At 45.8% G+C, this 19,284-nt stretch overlaps 1 protein-coding gene across 1 annotated transcript in view; it reads right to left on the minus strand.

The window, feature by feature from the left end:
• CNNM1 (cyclin and CBS domain divalent metal cation transport mediator 1) overlaps nucleotides 1–19,284 on the minus strand; it is a 50,156-nt gene that overhangs the window by 9,320 nt on the left and 21,552 nt on the right. Inside the window, exons 3-7 of the mRNA XM_006756569.2 lie at nucleotides 17,500–17,640; nucleotides 15,304–15,473; nucleotides 13,525–13,624; nucleotides 13,054–13,105; nucleotides 1,463–1,492 (exon numbers count right to left, since the gene is read on the minus strand). Of these exons, the coding sequence (XP_006756632.1) occupies nucleotides 1,463–1,492; nucleotides 13,054–13,105; nucleotides 13,525–13,624; nucleotides 15,304–15,473; nucleotides 17,500–17,640 (493 nt within the window). The remainder of the gene's footprint in view (nucleotides 1–1,462; nucleotides 1,493–13,053; nucleotides 13,106–13,524; nucleotides 13,625–15,303; nucleotides 15,474–17,499; nucleotides 17,641–19,284) is intronic.

Raw genomic sequence — 19,284 nt, forward strand, 5'->3', positions numbered from 1 at the left:
GGTTTACTGCAGACGATGAGGGAGAGGGGAGGGAGAGAAGGCAAGGAGGGGCGGGTGTGGAGAAAGGAGAGGGGACCAGGAAGAGGGAGAAGAAGAGAGAGAGGTGTTGTTTATTGAGGTCCTGCAGGACTTTAAGACAATGGCTACACTGGATGGTGAAACCAGGCCCTCACCCCTCCCATCAGAGCCCAGAAAAATGCCCAGCTGCCCACTGATGTTTATTCCTTCAAGGAGCAAACACCTAGGGCAGGAACTCATGGCTCCACTCTGCTCAGGCTCCTCCTGCTCCCAAGACGTCAGCCAGGGTTAAGTGCCACGGAGGAGAAAGGGGCTCTGAGAGAAAGCTAATGGAAAGTAACTTCACAGGTTGATCTGATCATAAATTTCTAACTGGGCAGTCATGCTCCAGGTCTACAAAAAGGTTTAAGCAAGCCCTGTCCATTGCTCTTGTGCACTGAGGTTCACACGCCTCTGAAATGCCAGGGTAACCCTCTTTATCAGACCCTTTGGGGAGGTACCCACCAGCAAGGGAGCACATTCTCTTGTAACTTTCCTCTGTGCCTTGCTTTCTCCCACCTCCAGGTAACTGACCTTACATTCCCTCCTTATTCCAAATGTATCGGAGGAACAGCAAAGCTGTCATTCTCTGGGGCATTGTGAGATCCGGCTCCCTGGCATGTTGTCAGTTTGGCTCAAATAAACTCTCACAAAAATGCCTACAGGTTTGGGTGTTCTCACATTGCCAGTGCAGATGAGGCCCAATTGTGAGCGTGGTTAGCTACCCCAGCCCACGAGACCTTCTGCTAGACTGAGTTGCTTTAGATAAACTCCATTCACAAACCTTATTTTAGAAAGGCCAAGATTCGCCCTCAAAACCATCTGCCACAGCACCGATAACCAATCCTCACTGCACTGATGCACTGCAGTGGGGATGACTCAGGTCTGCCCCAACAATGGCTGGGCCCGGGACAAGTGGAGGCCCACAGACCACAAGGCATATATTTAAATCACACTAATGAACTGTTAAAATAGGTTCTACCGTTGTCCTCAACAGCCTGGAAGGCCAGGTCCAACTCCTTAGAGTTTCGTACCAGAAAATAGGGTTGTATGAGGAGGACCAATCCCCAGCACCCTTTTGGAATGGGGAATTCTGGGATTTTGGTATCTGAAATGTGGTCTAGAACAGTGGACGGCAAACCTTGGCTCACGAGCCACATGCGGCTCTTTGGCCCCTTGAGTGTGGCTCTTGCACAAAATACCACGTGCGGGCACGCACGTACAGTGCGATTGAAACTTCGTGGCCCATGCGCAGAAGTCGGTTTTGGCCTGGGCGAGTCTATTTTGAAGAAGTGGCATTAGAAGAAGTGGGGGGTGTCGGTCAGTTGGGCGACGGGAGATGCGGCACAGGCGGGCCGAGGGATACACAGTGCGGGGGGAGGCACGCGCGTGATTCATACATGAGTTGAGGATGGGACAGTTGGAAGGGGTCGACCTCAGTGAACATACCACAATCAGATTGAGGACGTTTTTAGCAAAGGCCAGCTTAGGAGTACCCTAATTAAGTTCATAACAATGTACCTACCTATATAGTTTAAGTTTAAAAAATTTGGCTCTCAAAAGAAATTTCAATCGTTGTACTGTTGATATTTGGCTCTGTTGACTAATGAGTTTGCCGACCACTGGTCTAGAAAGAAGAACACAGGCTCTGGGTGGGCACATCCCTTTGGCCCTGCAAATTCCTCACCCCACTGAGAGGGCCAGGACTCAGGAGGACCAAAGTGGGGCCCTCTAGTGTGGGGCTAGGTCAGGGCACCCTCTAGGGTCCAGTGGTTCTCAACCTGTGGGTCGTGAACAATGAAAATACATCCTGCATATCAGATATTTACATGACGATTCATAACAGTAGCAAAATTACAGTTATGAAGTAGCAACGAAAATAATTTTATGGTTGGGGGTCACCACATCATGTGGAACTGTATTAAGGGGTCGCGGCATTAGGAAGGTTGAGAACCGCTGCCTAGGCCTAATGGGGGGTGGGTAAGGAGTAAGACCTCCTGAATGTTCAGTTTTTTTCTTTTCTATTTTCAAGAACCGCCTCTTCAGAAAGTTCAATTAAGACTCTGTTACTTGGTTTCAAAATGAACTATGTGAATTACCCTCCCCAGGATTAACAGGAGAGAGGTTCTGAAGGTGACGCTAGCTTTATCTTAACCTGGGCATAAGACCCTTCCACCCTTCTGCTTCCCAACTGATGCTACAATGCATTTCTTCCAAAAAAAAAAAGAGGAACAGGAGCCCTCAGCTTCTCATAACACAGACTTAGTGCAGGGGTTCAAATGAAGAGTCCGATCATTCAGAGGTTCTGCTCCTTGTTCTTTCGGGGTAGAACTTCAGGAATTTAATTCTGTCTCCTGAGATAATGTTGCCATCAATTGAAATATCCTATCAGCATCTATTTGGAGTGCGTCCTGAAGCACTGATGATCTGGTCAGCTGCCAAGCTATTATTGTTGTCTGGCAAACTGTGTTTCAGAAAGATTAAACCAACAATAGGTTGAGTAATTTTCTCATTGAAACCATAGTATTCACTGCCTTGATAGGATTGTAGAATTAAGGATTTCACTTGTCTTCCCCATCTCAGTGAATGTCATTCACATATACTGCTATTTAAGTCAGAAACCTGGGAGTCCACCTGACTCCTGCCACTCCACCAGCCCCACATCAAGTCCTCTTATCTCCACCTCCAACATTATAAGCCCATCTGCCTCTCTGACTCTACTCAAGTCGGAGTTATCATTACTCTCATCTGGCCCACAGTCTGGTCGCCCCACTTATAATCTTATTTATAATCAGTTCTCACCTCAGCGGCCAGAAGCACATTTTAAAGACACAAATCAGTTTCCTATTGAATCTGAATAAAATCCACACTCTTTGCTGGGACCCTTAAGCCCCAACATGACCTGACCTCTGCTCTTCTGTTGGATCTCATCTTGGGATTCCCTTCCCCTCCCCTGCTTGCTCTGCTCGACTGGACGCCTTGGGGATCCTCAATCATGCAAGCATCTCCCCGCTCAGTCGATACGATTTCCTCTGCTCACCCTTCTCTTATCCCACCTCCTACCCACCCAGCCTCCAGCTCCCCAGCCCCACATTCCCAGACTCACCCCTTCCCCCAACCACTCTCACTTCTCAGTCATTAGGTCTCAGTTTGAACACCACCTTCTCTGAAGACCTGGTCTGGCTGCCCCAAGAAGATTCCTCTATTTTCCTCTATCACTGCCCTCTGTTCATTCCTTCAAGTTTTAATTGTCTACTCAATTTAACTAAATCCCATGAGGACAGTGACCTTGTCTTTTCTGGTCATCATTGTACACCTAGTACTTAGCACAGTGCATGGCCTAGAGTAGGTGCTCAATAAAAATGTGTAGAATGAATGAATCAGCACGTATGAGTCCCTTAAGGAACTTTTAAGTTTAAAATCTAAATTTTATTTTAAAAAAGGTTTCAGAGATGTCAAATCATCCTGGAATCAGAAAACCTTTCCTCTGCAACTTAAAGTCATTCTGAGAAGGCTAACATCTCCAAGAAGCTAGGAGTGGGCAGCTGAAGAGTGAGATCATGTGCAATGAGAATCAAAGGGCACCGAGAAGCCTCAGGCGCTGGCCTGATAGCTTGAGGAAGAGGCAGCAGGAAGCATTAGAACTTTCTGTTTGTTTGCTTGTCTAATAAGCTTGTGAAATAGGCTCCTTTGAGTCAGAGCCTCCTCCAGAGTAACCAAGGACTGAGAGGGACAGTGATGGTGCCACGGAGAATTGAGCAAAGCACCAAATTGGGCAGAAAAGTATGTATTTCATTTCTGGTCCCAGTTCCTTGAAAACAAACTGATTGAGTTCTGGCTTGGCTAGATCCATTTGTGATGTTCTAAGGTGGTGGCTGGCTAAGGCAGTTGATGGTGCTTCCTTGGGCACATTGTTCTGGCAACAGTAGGGAGTCCTGCAGGAGAGCGGCTTCTTTGGCATGAGAGTGGAATTCAGAAACCGTACCTTGACCTGGTGGGTCCTGTCCTCAATTCAGTTTAGAACAAGGGGAGAGAGTGTGAGCAGGGCCTGTGGCTTCCATTTCACTCCTTGATAACCCTCCCTTTGCCTGGTCGGACATGTGCTTCACATACCCTACATCTGCTGTTCCACCTTCTCATCCCTTCTGTCTCAACTCAAGGTACATTCAAGGAAGATGACAGGGAAACACAGCCCTGTCTTATCTACTAAACAACTTCCATCCACAGAAGGTTCTGCCTGAATCACTTCTACTCCCTGTTGGAAACAGAGGCAACAGCTACTACATCCTGATTCCCCCCAAAGCTCTCCTCCTCACTGAAACCCAGTTTAGAACTGTCACCCTGCTGCCACTCACAAGGACCTGCATGTCAAATACAAGCAACATCACTGTTGTGCTGGGATGAGAAACATGTTTTTGTTTTGTTTTTTAAGTAAAAACAACGCTATTGAAGGTTTATTCATAAAACCCTGGAGGATTCCAAACACAAGAAGTTCCAACCATCTTACAGAGGTCTGGTCTATAAAAGTAATTTTTAAAAGGAAAAGAAGCCCTCATTTCATGACAAAGAAAGTCTCAGCCCATCGAGTGTTGTGCAAGATCAATGTTTTCATGTCCCGGAGCCTGACATTCCCCAATAGGTGGGATGCGATGACTTGGCATTTTGGTAATTGTGCCCAAACACGCAGAGGTTTCTGAGCAAGGGACATGGACATGCTTTTAATAAAAAGGAGAAGAAATCAATAACAGACGAGTGTCCCAGCAGCATGGCAAACTAGTTCAAGTTGTATAATTCTCCTTGGCATTTCCTAAGAGCACAGAGGCACAGCTTGGGGAGGCAAAGTGAGGAGGGAAATCCTAACTGTAGTACAAAGAGGTCTAAGAGGGAACAGACCAAACTGTGATGCATAAAACTGACCACAGGACCCCTCAACAGGGGTGAGGCCAAGCAGCCGGTATATCACTTGTCGACTCTTGCACATCATGGCCCTGGAAAGACAGGGTGGTAGGGGGCCAGGGATTTCTACTCTAGACCTCCGGGTGCCATGGAGAAGTGTGGCAGAACTCATTCTGCAGTCTTTGCCTAGTCAGTCTGCAAGACAGATCTGTCCTAGGTGGCAAATTAGAGGTTGGGTGGAGAAGACACTGTGATAAAATTGGGGGTGGGTGGAAGAGGATTTGCCACTGTAGTTGGGGCTGGATGGAATATCCTTTCACTCTTCATTGATAGACAGGGGCTGAGAAAACCTATACACAGCTCTGGGAATCTTGCTTCACTTGTGACAACTGTATCAGGAGAGTGATCACAACTCTATCCCGGGAGAAGGACCCACAATACAGAAGAATCCCCACTCCCTGTCAGTCTGCGGATCTGAGGGGAAAGTGAGGTTCAGTGGCTGCCTGGGTACATCTTTTGGAGCATTCAGTGAGGCACAAGGGGGAACAGTCCACATTGGTCATGGTCGCTGTGCCATGTGCCATCTGTGTTCTCCAAACTGCACGGGGAGTTTAATTACAGAGGCTTATAAGAGCACAAACGAGGGTTATAAAAATGCATCATTCTGGGGTAACAGTCAACATCAGACAACCAAATGTCAAAAGCACTCCGTCAAAGCTACAATGTGAACTCTGCAAATCAGCCCAAGTTAGGAGCCCAGATGAACTCGCTCACGTTACATGAAGCTTTAATGGTTCCCAAATGTTTACGACGCAAGAGCCAACCCAAAGGAATATTTCCACTTACCACATTTCACAAAGTAAAATGATTATTTTTAGGGACTCCTCATATATTCTGAGAGAAAACTCTATTCTCATTGATCTCAAAGCACATTATAGATGGACAGTCAAGCATTGACAAAGAAGCCTTGCTCCCGCCTCTCTCCTGCCTCTGTGCTTTTGTGGGTTCGGAAGGATTGTGAAATCATCTCTGCTGAGAGAAGAAGGAATGAATCTGGGGGGAGGGAATGATAACTGCAGCGGGCCTCATCCTCTCAGCGGGTTGATCAGAAGTTTTGCGTTTAAGTGAAGACACTTGCAAAGCTGGCTAATTACACCCTACTCTGGAGTTAATCCACAGACCACTTTGCTCTCCTCATTCCAAACTGAGGCTCAAACAGAAGGAAACTCATTATGGTTGATATCTGGTGCAGGGACCACTGACCTCCATCCAGTGTGAGCACCATCTTCTTTAGCACATCTGCTTTCAAAATGCAAACAAGTCACAACCCTCTGGGGGGCACAAAATGCCTACTTTCAGAGGGGCAGCCAGGTCCTGGGCTATGGGAGAGCAGGACCTAATAATCTTGGATTCTAGTCCTCATCCTGCTTACTACACCCATGACACTGATCCAATGACTTAATTTCTCAGACCTATTGCCTCCCAACAATAATTCCTGCCCATCTCCTAAGGTGGTTGTGAGGATCAAATAAAATGAAGGTTCCTTTTAAACTTAAAGGCCCTATTAATTTCCAGTATTTACATTCTTCCTGTGTAAGATGGGGGTAAGGCATACTATACATGATATGCTATCTGGATTACAAATCAAGTATGGTGGCCAGAAGGTGCCGGGATTGCTTTCCACAATACTCCTATGACTGATGCTTCTGCTGCTGCTGACATAGAGCAGAAGCAAGAGTGACAGTGGCAATACCATAATATAGGTATGAAGATGTCGCCCAACTGCTGGGAAGGCTTGGTGGTTGGCTACAGCTAGAGACCAGACAAAAGAAGGTAGGGAGGAGCCAGCCAAAGGAGCAGCAAGGCATCCCCGCTTCTCATTCTCTCCTACTGTGCTGGTCAGGGCTCCACTCTGCAGCTAAACCAAGGGTTGGAGCAAGCTGCCATTGCTCTCACCTCCTTGTCATTCATCTGTTTCCTGTTGGGTTGAAAATGGGGTGGTGGTGTTAAAAGAGCTTCCAGGATCACATGCCAACAGCCAGTTGGATGGGAAGTCTCAGTACCTGGCAGTGGTTCTCAACCTTCCTAATGCAGCCACCCTTTAATACAGTTCCTCATGTTGTGGTGACTCCCAGTTTCATTGTTACAAATTGAACATAATTAAAGGATAGTGATTAATCACAAAAACAATATGTAATTATCTGTGTGTTTTCCAATGGTCTTAGGCGACCCCTGTGAAAGGGTCATTCGACCCCCAAAGGGGTCGCGACCCACAGGTTGAGAACCGCTGTGCTAAGGGGTCTTGCCCAGAAGGAATGAGACACCTTAATCTCTGTCTGACACTAGGTTACCATGAAGGTTTTCATAATAAACACTGATGAACTAGAATTAACCTTTACTTTAACTGGAAGTTACAAGTAGCTAGGCTGTCTGGTTAACTGAGGGTTAATTAAAAAGGAAAATATACCCTGACTTGCCTCTTTTTTTTAATGCTTTGATCCTTTTGGTTGAAAATCTTTTAAAAATGGGCATCTTCCCTTTTGCTGAAACTCATAGGACATTCTTCATTCACCAAGATTCCCCATATGTAAAGGATTGTGAAGGTCCATGATGTAGTCATTTCTAATTTTGCTGGCATGTGGGAGTAGACCAGTTAGCTGGCAGAGGCACCAGTTTGGCATCTCATACTGAACATACTGTCCTTTGGTCATCGTGAAGGCATGGGCTCTCACAAAGTGAGAAAAATTTTATTTCTTGGTGGAAAATCACCATCAAGTGAGAGAGAAAATTTGAGAATGTGGTTGATGTATCTTGTACAGATAAACATGGGAACCAGATGGTTTTTGATGGGAAAATGTGATTTGGGAGAAAGGAGAAGTCAACATAAATACTTTTGAAGTTGCAAACTTGGGGGTTCACATGGCCTTTTTTGAATATTGAGGGTTTACTCTGCAGATAGCAAAACACAACTGGATTTTTGATGACTGAGAATATGGTGGGGCCTCAGAATCATTACCATAGCACTGGGATAAGAGAGACAGATGTAGAGGGTGTGGGAAATTGTGTTCCAACTTCAGAGCAATTGAACAAATAAATTCTTGGTTTGGTCATTACTTATTCCCTGAGCCTAACAGATGAACCTCTAGAGATGAAAACAATACAAACACTTAATTGATTGCTCAGATTTATTACATTCTACTTAATCTTTGAGTTACTGTGTAGCTCTATGAGGAGCTGCTTTACCCAATTAAAAAGAAACTGGTAATTTGTATTTAATTAATGAGAGGTTAAATCTAATGAAAAGTTGTTTTGAAATTTTACATAGAGCATCCTTTGTGTGAACAGAGCCAGAGGGAATATGGTCACCACATGGTAACATTACTAGGCAGATAATGAGGATGGGTTAGTGGTTAGCTAAAGGCAGAGACCACACTGAAAGAAAGGTGGAGGAAAAATAGGATTAAGGCATAATATTCTATTGTTCCTTCCTATGTTTTCCTTGCTGCACTTTTCACCTCTCCATTCTACAGTCAGACAAATGTTGAGGAAGAACTGACATCATCTCTCATTCCATTATTTCTCTATTTACATACACAGATACAACCCTGAGAGCTAAAGTCACAAGCGACACCACTGAACTAGCAATGCCTGGGCTGTATGTGCAAAGGAGTGTTATCTGTTCATTGTGCTGTGCCTTAGGCACCAGAATGCCTGCTGGGAGGGACTGTTCTCATGAAGTGACAGAGACCAAAGGCTCTTGCAAACCTCACTGGATCTATGGGGACCCAAGACACCCATGCATGTTTACCTGGCGAGCCTGCCAGAGAGTCCCCTCTGCTGAAGGCGAAGGTACGAGACACAGACACGGGCACTAAAGAGTCAAAGGCCAAGGGTTTGTGAGTTGTGAAGGGGAAGATAAACACAAAAGGAGAGAGACAAAGAGTGGTGAGACAGTCTGTTCCTGGATCTTCAAAGCATCACATTTCTCTGCAAAAGGAAATTGTGCCTCTGAAAACATGGAAATTGCACCCTCTTACAAAGTCACTCTCCAGAAAGAGGGAAAGGAAATACCTTCCTGAAGGTCTTCCAAAAAGGTGTGTAATACTTTTGGAGGGAAGCAGACCTGCCAAGGACAAGAACAGCAGTGCCCCAGTGGGGCGCGCGCGTCCGCAGCAGCATTCTCTCTGAGCCAGCACATCTCCGGGAGCCCAGCACTGCATTCCCACCAGGCTCTCTCAGCTGCCACATGTATCTGCTCACCAACCAGAGGGCTGAGAGCAGAATGCATGCTCCTGCTAGGGGCAGCCTTGAGGAAGCTGTATCCTCCCTGGGACTCCTAGGAGCTCCCTCCGCGGAGAAACTGTGTGCAGCTAGAGCAGCGGTTCTCAGCCTGTGGGCCGCAACCCCTTTGGGGGTCGAACGACCCTTTCACAGGGGTCGCCTAAGACCATCAGAAAACACATATATAATTACATATTGTTTTTGTGATTAATCACTATGCTTTAATTATGTTCAATTTGTAACAATGAAAATACATCCTGCATATCAGATATTTACATGACGACTCATAACAGTAGCAAAATTACAGTTATGAAGTAGCAACGAAAATAATTTTATGGTTGGGGGGTCACCACAACATGCGGAACTGTATTAAAGGGGCGCGGCATTAGGAAGGTTGAGAACCACTGTGCTAGAGGCTTGGGAAACAAGAGTGGCAGGCAGCATTTCCAACAATCTTAATGGGAATCAACTTGGTGAATTAACTCATCGTCACTTCTGAGCACTTAAAGTGCTCCAGAGCACCTCTCTCACTGTCCCCTTTTCCTTCTCTCTTTCCCCACCGGGTCTGAAATGGCGCTGGCCATCACTTGGGGCCTGGGTATGGTATGGTGTGTAGCAGTACTCTAGTCCTTCCCCACGCTTGACCCTGATCAAGCAGGGTTTCTGCATGGGAATCTGTCTTCACCTCTCTGATATGGTCATTCCCAGTCCCTTCCAAGGAGCTAAATGAAGCCAGGCTGCAGGCAGCTTTTGCAGCATCAGATGATTTTACTGAAAGGACCCACAGGTGCAGGGGAGTGTATGTGTCTGGAGCCCTATACATGATAATCATTTACTCTGATACAATATATAAAATACTTGAACAGGCCCTTAATGTCGTGAGATACACTGGAATAAGAAACCCCATAGTCTCAAGAAGAATCTTACACTTCTGGGCTGCAAATTGAATGCATCCCCTGGCCAAGCAATCAAAGACTCGTTCTCTCCACCTGCACAGCCCCACGGGCTGCTTTTCTGGCTACCCTGAGCTCAGGCCCAGTTCCTCCAATGTGCCAGGCTCAACATGGTCCTCCTGGGCTCCCTGGCAGTCAGCACCAAGATGAAGAGACAGTGCAGGCTCTGTTCTCTATACTCTGCACAGGAAAGCCAGAGTGACTTACTTGTAACCTCAAGTTCAACTCTGAGGCCTTGGTCATGGGCAGTGTTCTGGCAAACTCATCATCTCATTAATCACCTTCAAAGGCTGATAGAATTACAGGCTGGCTTTTAGGACAGGGGCAATTTGCTAACGTGAGATCCTAAAAGAGTTTACTGCCTAGTGGCTCAGCCTTAAACTCTCCCTTGACCTACAAGCCAAGGTTCTTGGCCAGTGAAAGATGCCAGGTGGTTGGACCCGGGGCTGAAAGTCCAGCAGGGACAACTGTAGGGTGTGGCCCAAGCATGTCAAACTCACAGCATGTGGCCCACGATGAATATTTTTGAGGCCCAGTCAATATAACAGTGTGTAAGAAGCGTTTTAATAAAAGTTTCGTAACTTAATTTTTACAATATCCTGTTACATATAATTATTAATAATGAACTACAATGTTCGCTAATGACTGATTACTATAATCGTGTTGCATTCATTTCCCTTACGTGCCTTACACACAGGCACACCACTTCTCTCCACTAATACTAGCAGCGAATATTTTAGCAGCCGATGGCCACGTCATTAGTCGTGGACTGACTTGTTTGGTGTGCGCAACAGGAAACACTTCGCTTTCAGAGAACAAGAAAAATAGGTCTATTTGTGTTACGCTTATTAATTGGTGCAGTTATTCAGTGTCTGGTAAGTTAATGTTCAAGAAAAAATATTAATTTTTATTAAAATGTCCTATATTTTATGTTAATGATCATTCATTTCAGCCCTTTGTATTTAGCATCTCTATAGAAATAAACCTACATTTTTATGGAAATGGAAGCTTTTTTTTTTTGTGGCCCACGTAAACTTAAACCTTGTTTATTTGGCCTATGTTAGCCTTTGAGTTTGACATGCTTGGTGTGGCTAGTCTTTGGAGTTATTTCACACTTCACTTCACTAAGTGGAGAGGGTTTGTGGGGGGGAGGATGGAAAATGTCTCTATACCCCGTACAGACGAACTCGATTTTTTTCCTCCTGAAGATTTCTAAAGATGCTCAAAAGTGGGGAGAGGAAAAGAGTGTAATGCTTCCTTTTAGTTAACCAGTTCTGAAGGAGAAACCTGTGTTGCAAGTGTATTCCCATCTCATTGATAAAATGGAAGGATTCTGATACAAAAAACTAGAGATGGAAATGAAGGAAAGGAGAAAACCGGATGACATCTTCCTACTACTTTAAACTATATATACTTTAAAAATGTCGTCTAAATTAGGTGGGCTGGGGAGTTGTAATTATCCCCCAGAGTTCCCACCTCTTTTGGTCTTCTGGAATAGCCAGAACAGGGCCAACAAGTCTAGGTAAGATTTAGAATCCCGGAAGTTGCTCTACATTGAGCAATGTGATGGGTGGACATCTCCTTTAGAGAACCAAGTCCAGTCCTGGAGCACATCCCTCACCCCCACAGAGCTCTCATTCTGAGTACTGAGGTTTCCTCCATCCACCTTACTTGAGATTTGTTGGCTTATATAAGTATACTAATGAACCAGGGTTTTTATTTTACCGATCTCCTTCAACTCATGTTGGGCCACCCCTTGGGTGTGGGTAGCTACTCTAATTTCATTTCAGCCCTATGCTGGGCTAGGATGTGAAATTATACCATAAATTGTTCCAATATTCCCACATAGAGATTGCATTCTGGAACATCACGGCTCGCCAATCTGTATTTCATTGTGTTGTGTGCAATAGTCAGGACACCGGAATGCATCTATGTAAGTCACCAACTTGCTGGGTGATTTGGAGCAAGTCACTTCTTTAGTTTCTCCATGTTAAAACGGTGCCTATCTTTCATGTGCCAGGGATTGATATCCAGCGTTGGGACCCTCTGAGAAATCCAATATAAAACACTACGTAAAATGCTTTTTACGATAAGAGAAAACACTCCACTTGGCATTAAAATAGCCACTTTAAACAATAACAGCTGAAAGCAATGCAAAAGTCAGACCAGTGAGTAAAAATAAGTTCTAGAGAAATCATTCTTTCAGCATCACACTTACATCACAATAAATGCCATGCCTTCTAAACACAAGCACAACAATTCTATTTAGGAAACAGCAGGTAGGTAAAGCATAGAAGGGGCAGAGCAAACCAGCCAGCAGCCCCGTGCCAGCCCCCACCACCATCAGCATGCACGGCCAGCTGGCAGGCACTGCTCCTCCAGCTGAGATGCGGCGAAGGAGGGAAGAGAAGCAGATAAGCAACAGATCGCACCAGCCTGGGACTTCTATCCCAAGATCTTGCAGTCACTTCCTACTAACCCCACAGACACAAGAACGGCATATTACGTTTTCAAGTAAAGGCCAGTGGGTGAGTTATCGCCGCAGAGAAGGGAAGGCCGAACCTCCACCAGAACACACACGTGTGTGACAGTAAATGGCGCCTCCCCTCACAACCTCCCTCCCTGCCGTTCATCACTGAACATGAGCAGAGCAGCAGCAGCAAACATTCCAGACGCAGAAACGAAGCCCCTGTGGTCTGTGAGTACCTGGCAAGAAGCAGTGTTCCTGGCAGAGCATCACAGAGAGGCTGCCAGCACTGGTGTGAGCCCCAGCCCCAGCCCAGGCTCAGAGTGCGGGGTCCGGGTCCCCAGCGGGGGCTGAGGCAGGGCTACGACGGGGAGCATGAGGGAGGGGTTCGAGAAATACATACGGAAGGCAGAGGATCCAGCCAGGCTTCCCGCCTTCCGCACATCATTATCTGAGGACAGAAAGATGCAACGTGTTTCAGAGGCAATTCAGAAAGTACACCTTCTTATCGAGGTTCTCCCTCTCCCACCCGACCCCCAGCATCAATGAACTCGGAAAAAACAACAACACAACACACCAGACAATCAAATGGAAGTGTAAAAAGAAAAATAAACTTGTCTTTTCACCCTAAAATACCCCACTATCCATCCTTAACATTTGATAACATTACTGTCTGCCATGTACTTCCACAAACAAACTCTCTGAATGAAAAATGAGTCTTATTCCCACTTCATGCAGGAGGACACTAAAGCCAGGAAGTTGCCGGGCTTGCCCAGGGTTCCTAACAGGAGCAAAGACTTGAACCCAGCTGCTTTTTTCTACAATATCCCACTGCTTCCCCAATACGCTACGGCTTGGGAACTGGAATACCTGAGCAAGAAGTGGTCATGATGGCTGGGACACCATAGTAGGTGAAGGCTCCATTCTCGAAACGAAGGCCTTCCTTACCAACCTCCACCTCCACTTTCCCCTGGAGAAAGAAGGCAGTGTGCTAAGGGTGTGTGCACATACTTCCAGTTCGATTATTGACCACAACCCTAAGCTTCTGTCTGGATAACAAGCGGACTTAAGAGCTGATCACAGGGAAATGTGAATTCTGTCCAGATTTACGTGTCAGAAGTAGCACTGCCAGCTTCAGTAGCCCTTTGCAGTGAATTAATTGTCTAATTTATAAAGCTGCATCCAGTCACAAATAACCCCGAGCTCTCCTTGCATACTGCAACGGCCCTCCCATGATGCAGGCCCAGGCATCAGTTGGCCCAGGGCCCTATAAACAGACTCACTAGCTTGTTCTGAGATGAGACCATCTCTAAATCTAGTTGAAATAAAATCTTATTCTGATTCTGTGTGAAGCTTGTTTAACCCATCACCACTAATGACGACAGCTTATGTGTAGCATACAGTGTGTGTCTATGGGGCTGACATTGTGTTATGTACTCAGCATGGTTTCTCATTCAATCGGTCCCACAACCCTCTGAGGCCCCTCCTGCCTTCACCTCCAGTTTATAGATGAGTAAATTTTGAGGCTCAGAAAGGTTAAATCACTTAGGTCAAGGCTAGTTAGGAAACGGCAATATTGGAATTTAAAGCCAGATCTTCCCAATATCTGAATTTACACTCTTGCCACTATATTTTACTTCCTCCAGCTTTGATTTAAAAACAGTTAAGTTTATAGGAAGCATAAAACAGTAAATTGTATGGGTCATTATGTTATTTTTAAAAAAGTGACAGAACCCTTCCTGATTTCCAGCAGTGAAGAATGTGACCCCATTCTGGAGAAGGTCATTTTGTTGAGGTTGTCTGGAAGAATGGGCATGCGGCACACTGCCATGTCAGAGCAGACGGAGTGCAGGTGGACAGACAAAATAGAGCCCACTTGTAAGTTACTGTAAGTTTAATTAAGATTTTAGGCCAGTCACTGTATTTAGGATTCAGAAGATACTGTTGGAAGAGATGGAGCAGTGACAGAGCTAATGGTGGAGCCAGGCCAGGGCGCCTGCAGGATCCAGGCCGGAACCACGCCTGGCACGCATTTACAGGCCTGTCCGGGCACAAGGGCAGAGGTGAGGACCGGGAAGATGCTGCCCCACTCTCACTCGGTCATTAGTTTCCTTCCGTGTCCTCTTAAGGAGGAGGCATCAAGGGACTGCAGAGACTGAGAAGCTTCCAAGAGAGTGGACGTGTTCTGTGCACCTCCAGGTGGAAGTCAGAGATGATGAGATTTCAGATCGACAGAGGGAAAAGCTTTAAATAAGAAGTGCCTGAGGTTTGAGAGAAGGCACAGGACAGGTCCACTTCTGGGCATGTCCAAGCAGAGACAGGAAGGGGTCAGGGATTCTGTGGGACAGCAGTTTTGAAAGTTCAGTCACAGGACCCCTCTGCTGGAGAGGTACGTGCCGCACCCCACCACGAACATCCTTGAGTGGTCGGACTAAACGCCATCAAGATCCCCCCTCCCAGTCCTAGGACACCAACCTGTCAAACTTGGCCCCTTCTGTGGGTCACTGACAAACACCCACACCACCTGGCCTTGCTCCCAGGACAGCCTGCTGAGTCTTGGAACCCGGCAGTGGGGAGGCATGGCCATTCCTCTCCAGCCTAGGGAGGCCCTTGTCGTGTCCTCAGAGGGACTCGAATGTTCCCACGCACCTGGAGCAGCAGCACAAAGTAGTCCACGGGGCGGCTGCGCTGGTAGAGGTAGTGTTCCGGGGCTTTCTTGTTCTTGTCATCAAACTTCAGCTCCTGGATCACGTGGGGATGTTTCAGGAGCCGGAGTAGGATCTTCTCCGAAAGGTACAGAGACTTAAAGGGCTCCACTTCTAGGGGAGAGTGGGAGGCAGGAAGAATCGGCAGCTGGGAGGAGTCAGCGTGGGCACAACCAGGCCACGTGTCTAGAGCCACCTCCATTCGTGAGGTGAGTGTGTGTGTGTGTGTTTAAACCCATGTGTGTCTCAGGCCTTCCCCTGCTCCCTGGGGATGTGTGTCCCTGTATTGGTACCTCAGGCGAAACAGGTCACCATTTTGGAAACGTCAGTTTTGTTATTAATTTTCTACTTGACTTTATTTAAAGTTGCATGTGAATTTTAAAAAGAAGGCACTTTTGCCCCACTAGCATGGCTCAGTGGTTGAGTGTTGACCCATGCATCAGCAGGTCGCTGGTTTGATTCCTGGTTAGGGCACATGCCAGGTTTGTGGGCTCGGTCCCTGGTGGGGGACATACAGGGGGCAGTCAGTCAATGTTTTTCTGTCATTGATGTTTTTGTCTCTCTCTCCCTCTCCTTTCCTCTCTCTCTAAAAAATCAATACAAATAAAAAAAAAAGAAGGCAATTTTGCTATTTGTGACAACACGGGTGAACCTGGAGGATACTATGCTAAGTGAGATAAGCCAGACACAGAAGGACAAACATTGCATGATATCACTTATATGATGAATTTAAAATAGTCAAACTCATAGAAGCAGAGGATAAAAAGGTGAGTGCCTGGGGTGGTGGGAGGGTGATGGAAGGGTGAGATTAGTCAAAGTTTCAGTTATGCCAGATGAATAAACCTTAGAGATCTACCACACAGCACAGGGCCCACAGTTAACAATGCTGTATTGTATACTTAAAAGTTTACTCAGAGGTTAGATCTTATATTAACAGAGAAAAATAACAATAGAGTGGGAGGAAAACTTTTGGAGGAGATGGACATATTTATGGCATAGATTGTGGTGATAGTGTCACTTATTTCCAAACACATCAAATTGTATACATTAAATATGTACCGTTTTTGTGTGTGTCAATCATACCTCAATAAAGTGGTTAAAAGAAAACAGAGTTGGGCATGGCTAAGTAAGCATGTAAACAGCAAAACTTTCACTGTAATGATCAAGTGAAACACAGAGAATTTAATCTGACTTATTTGTGACATATCTGTTGAAAGAAATGAAATTCCAAGTTAATAGAAATGGTAATTATTTAGGTGGTATGTTCTCAATAATGCATAGCATCCTTGCATCAAATTTATATGTTAACAGATATTATATTATATTATATCATACTATAACATTAAAAGATACAGCTGCTTTTCTCTAGGAAATCAGTCAGTAGTTAAAAGAAATCTGTATTCAGAACTAGATAACATGTTGAAAACTCTAAAGAATTGCAACATAAAGTTTTCTACTTTTTTTTTAAACACCTGGAATAGTACTAGTACTCATCATATAGTCAATAATCATATGCTGGATCAATTAAATATTGCACTTTGTAATGGGTGTGTATTTGAGGTCTGCACATTAATTAGGCCTGTGTGAGAAGGTCAGAAGGTTCAAAGACAAACTTTACCTTCTTCTCAAGTTTATCTTTGGATCCTCTTACTTTTTTTTCTTTCTAAAGATCCCAAGATTCACAATCCACTTCCATATTTTAAGAACTCGTATCTCTATATGGTCTCTGGAGGGTACTGGACCCCAGGGCCTTGTTGCTGGATAGGACAATGCCTTTCCCTCCCCCACAGATCGTTTGGGGTACCCCAAATCCAACAGGATGCAGGTCGGCCTCTGTCCCCCACCAAGAAGCGAGTGGAGGAAGGGAAACGTGTAGCAGTGGTTTCTTTAGCTTTATTTCTTGAGTAGAAGATCAACAAGCAGAGTTGGGTTGTATTCATTCCCTCCCTAGAAGATCAGGCAGGGACTGGCACCGACAGTATGCGGCATCCTGTCACCCTTGCCTGAGGCAATCTCCTCTCCTGGAACAGTGGTTTTCAGTCTTACACTGGAATTAGGTCACGAAGTATTAAAAATGATTGGTGCATGGGTCCCACCCTCCAGATTCTGCCTGGGGTGGAGGCACGGTGGGCAGTCATACCTGTGGCCATGAAGCGGTGTGTGGCCAGCAGAAGCTGTGGGGAGACCTTCACTCGCATCTCCGAGTCAGAAAGCTTAAACAAGGAGAAGTCATGCCGCTTCCTCTCCCGGTGCGGGACCCTCTGCTTTTTCCGATTGTCGGCTGCGGGGAGCACAAGGGACAGAATGCAGCAACTCAGAATCACTGTTGGTTTTTGGAGGTTTCCCGGAGTTATGGGGGACAGACAGATCCTCTGAGACCCCCTGAATTTCTACAATGTCAACTGTAGATGACATTACCTCTCCGAGGGAGTGAAAGGATGTTGATCAGGGGACAGAAGGTGAGAGGTGCTGTAACTGTCTCAGTGTTATCTACACTTAGGTGGTGCAACGTGGAAAAGGGGAAAGGGTGGCCTGGGACTCCCAAGGTCAGGGTTCTTGAGCTGGTCTCCTATTTATGAGCTGTGCAACCTCTGTAAGCATCAGAATGTTTTAATCTATACAACGAGGTTAATAATTAATAACTCTTCTACTCATCTAGTTAGTTATTATGAGACTTGAACCAAAAGCTATCTGTGAAGTACTTACAAAAAGGCATTCAAACATCAGGGACTTGCATTCTCAGCATCTAGGGATTTGGGAGTCCCAGAGGGTTTGGGCCTCTGCCCCTCTTCTGTCCCCAGAGCTGGGTTCAACTGGTCTCTTCCTGATGATTTTAACCACGCTCTGAGCAGAACTAGAGGCATGCCACCCGAAGGGGGCAAGGGCCACCTCCTCTTCCCACTCACAATTCTCCTGCTTCAACCTTGACCCCTCTGCGGGGAGAGAATTGGGGAGGAGAAGGGATTGCTGTCCCATGAGCTGAAATTCAGAGGAAACACTTCCTGGTTTAGGGATTCCCATGGATTTAGATAACACTCCCATTCTAGAGACAACTTTGTAACATTTGCAAGGAAAGCTTTGATAAGACTCGGTAACCAAAAGCAGTCCCTATCTGCATGGAGGAGTCCATATCGTTCCTGTGGGAGAGTGGGTAGGAAGGTGAGGAGACCAGAAAGGAGGGAGCAGGGCCAGAAGCAGGGAGAGGAGCCAGGGGTGGGGAAGGGAGAAGAAATCAGCTGGTAGGGCTGAAAAAGCATAAGGGAGGAGAGCCATGTGGAAGAAGGGACATTGAAGGGTTGGCTTGGGTTGCAGTATGAAATCTCAGGTCAGTCTCCACTGCGCACGAAGTTTTGGTGTAAGTAGATTGTTGAGTGGAATCCCAGGGTGTGTTGGGGTCTGTATCTGGGTGGTTAAAGAGACAAAACAGGAACAACACAGGACAGAATCAAGGGCAGAGTGGCCACCTCAGGTATACTTTGTTTCTTTTAGTTCCTTTTTCATCCAAAGGCCAGGAGGTCTCCTTTTCATAGTCCTCGTTCCTGAAGGTTCTTTCCTGATAAACATTTAGCTAGCACAGCAATTTTCAACCAGTGTGCTGCAAGAATTTTTAAAACATGCAATGCCTGACTACTTAGTCAGGGACGCTGACCTCTTTTCCCTTAGATTATACTGTAAAATTAAAAAATGACAATAGCCAATACAACAATAGTTGTCTGGTGTGAATGAATCAAAATTATAGCTATTTTTTTTATCAACTCGGCCCAAAATATAATTAGTTTATGTGTGCCACGAGATAAAAAAGGGTGAAAATCTTTGAGCTAGCATGTTCTCAGGGATTCAGGTAATTCAAGCCAGGGTACACTGCCATGCCTGCACCTGGCATTAGGGGGCTGAGACACAGAATGCATGGGCTTGATATACACTC

The sequence above is a fragment of the Myotis davidii genome, unplaced genomic scaffold (genome assembly GCF_000327345.1).
Source record: "Myotis davidii unplaced genomic scaffold, ASM32734v1 scaffold332, whole genome shotgun sequence".
NCBI classification, from domain to species: domain Eukaryota; kingdom Metazoa; phylum Chordata; class Mammalia; order Chiroptera; family Vespertilionidae; genus Myotis; species Myotis davidii.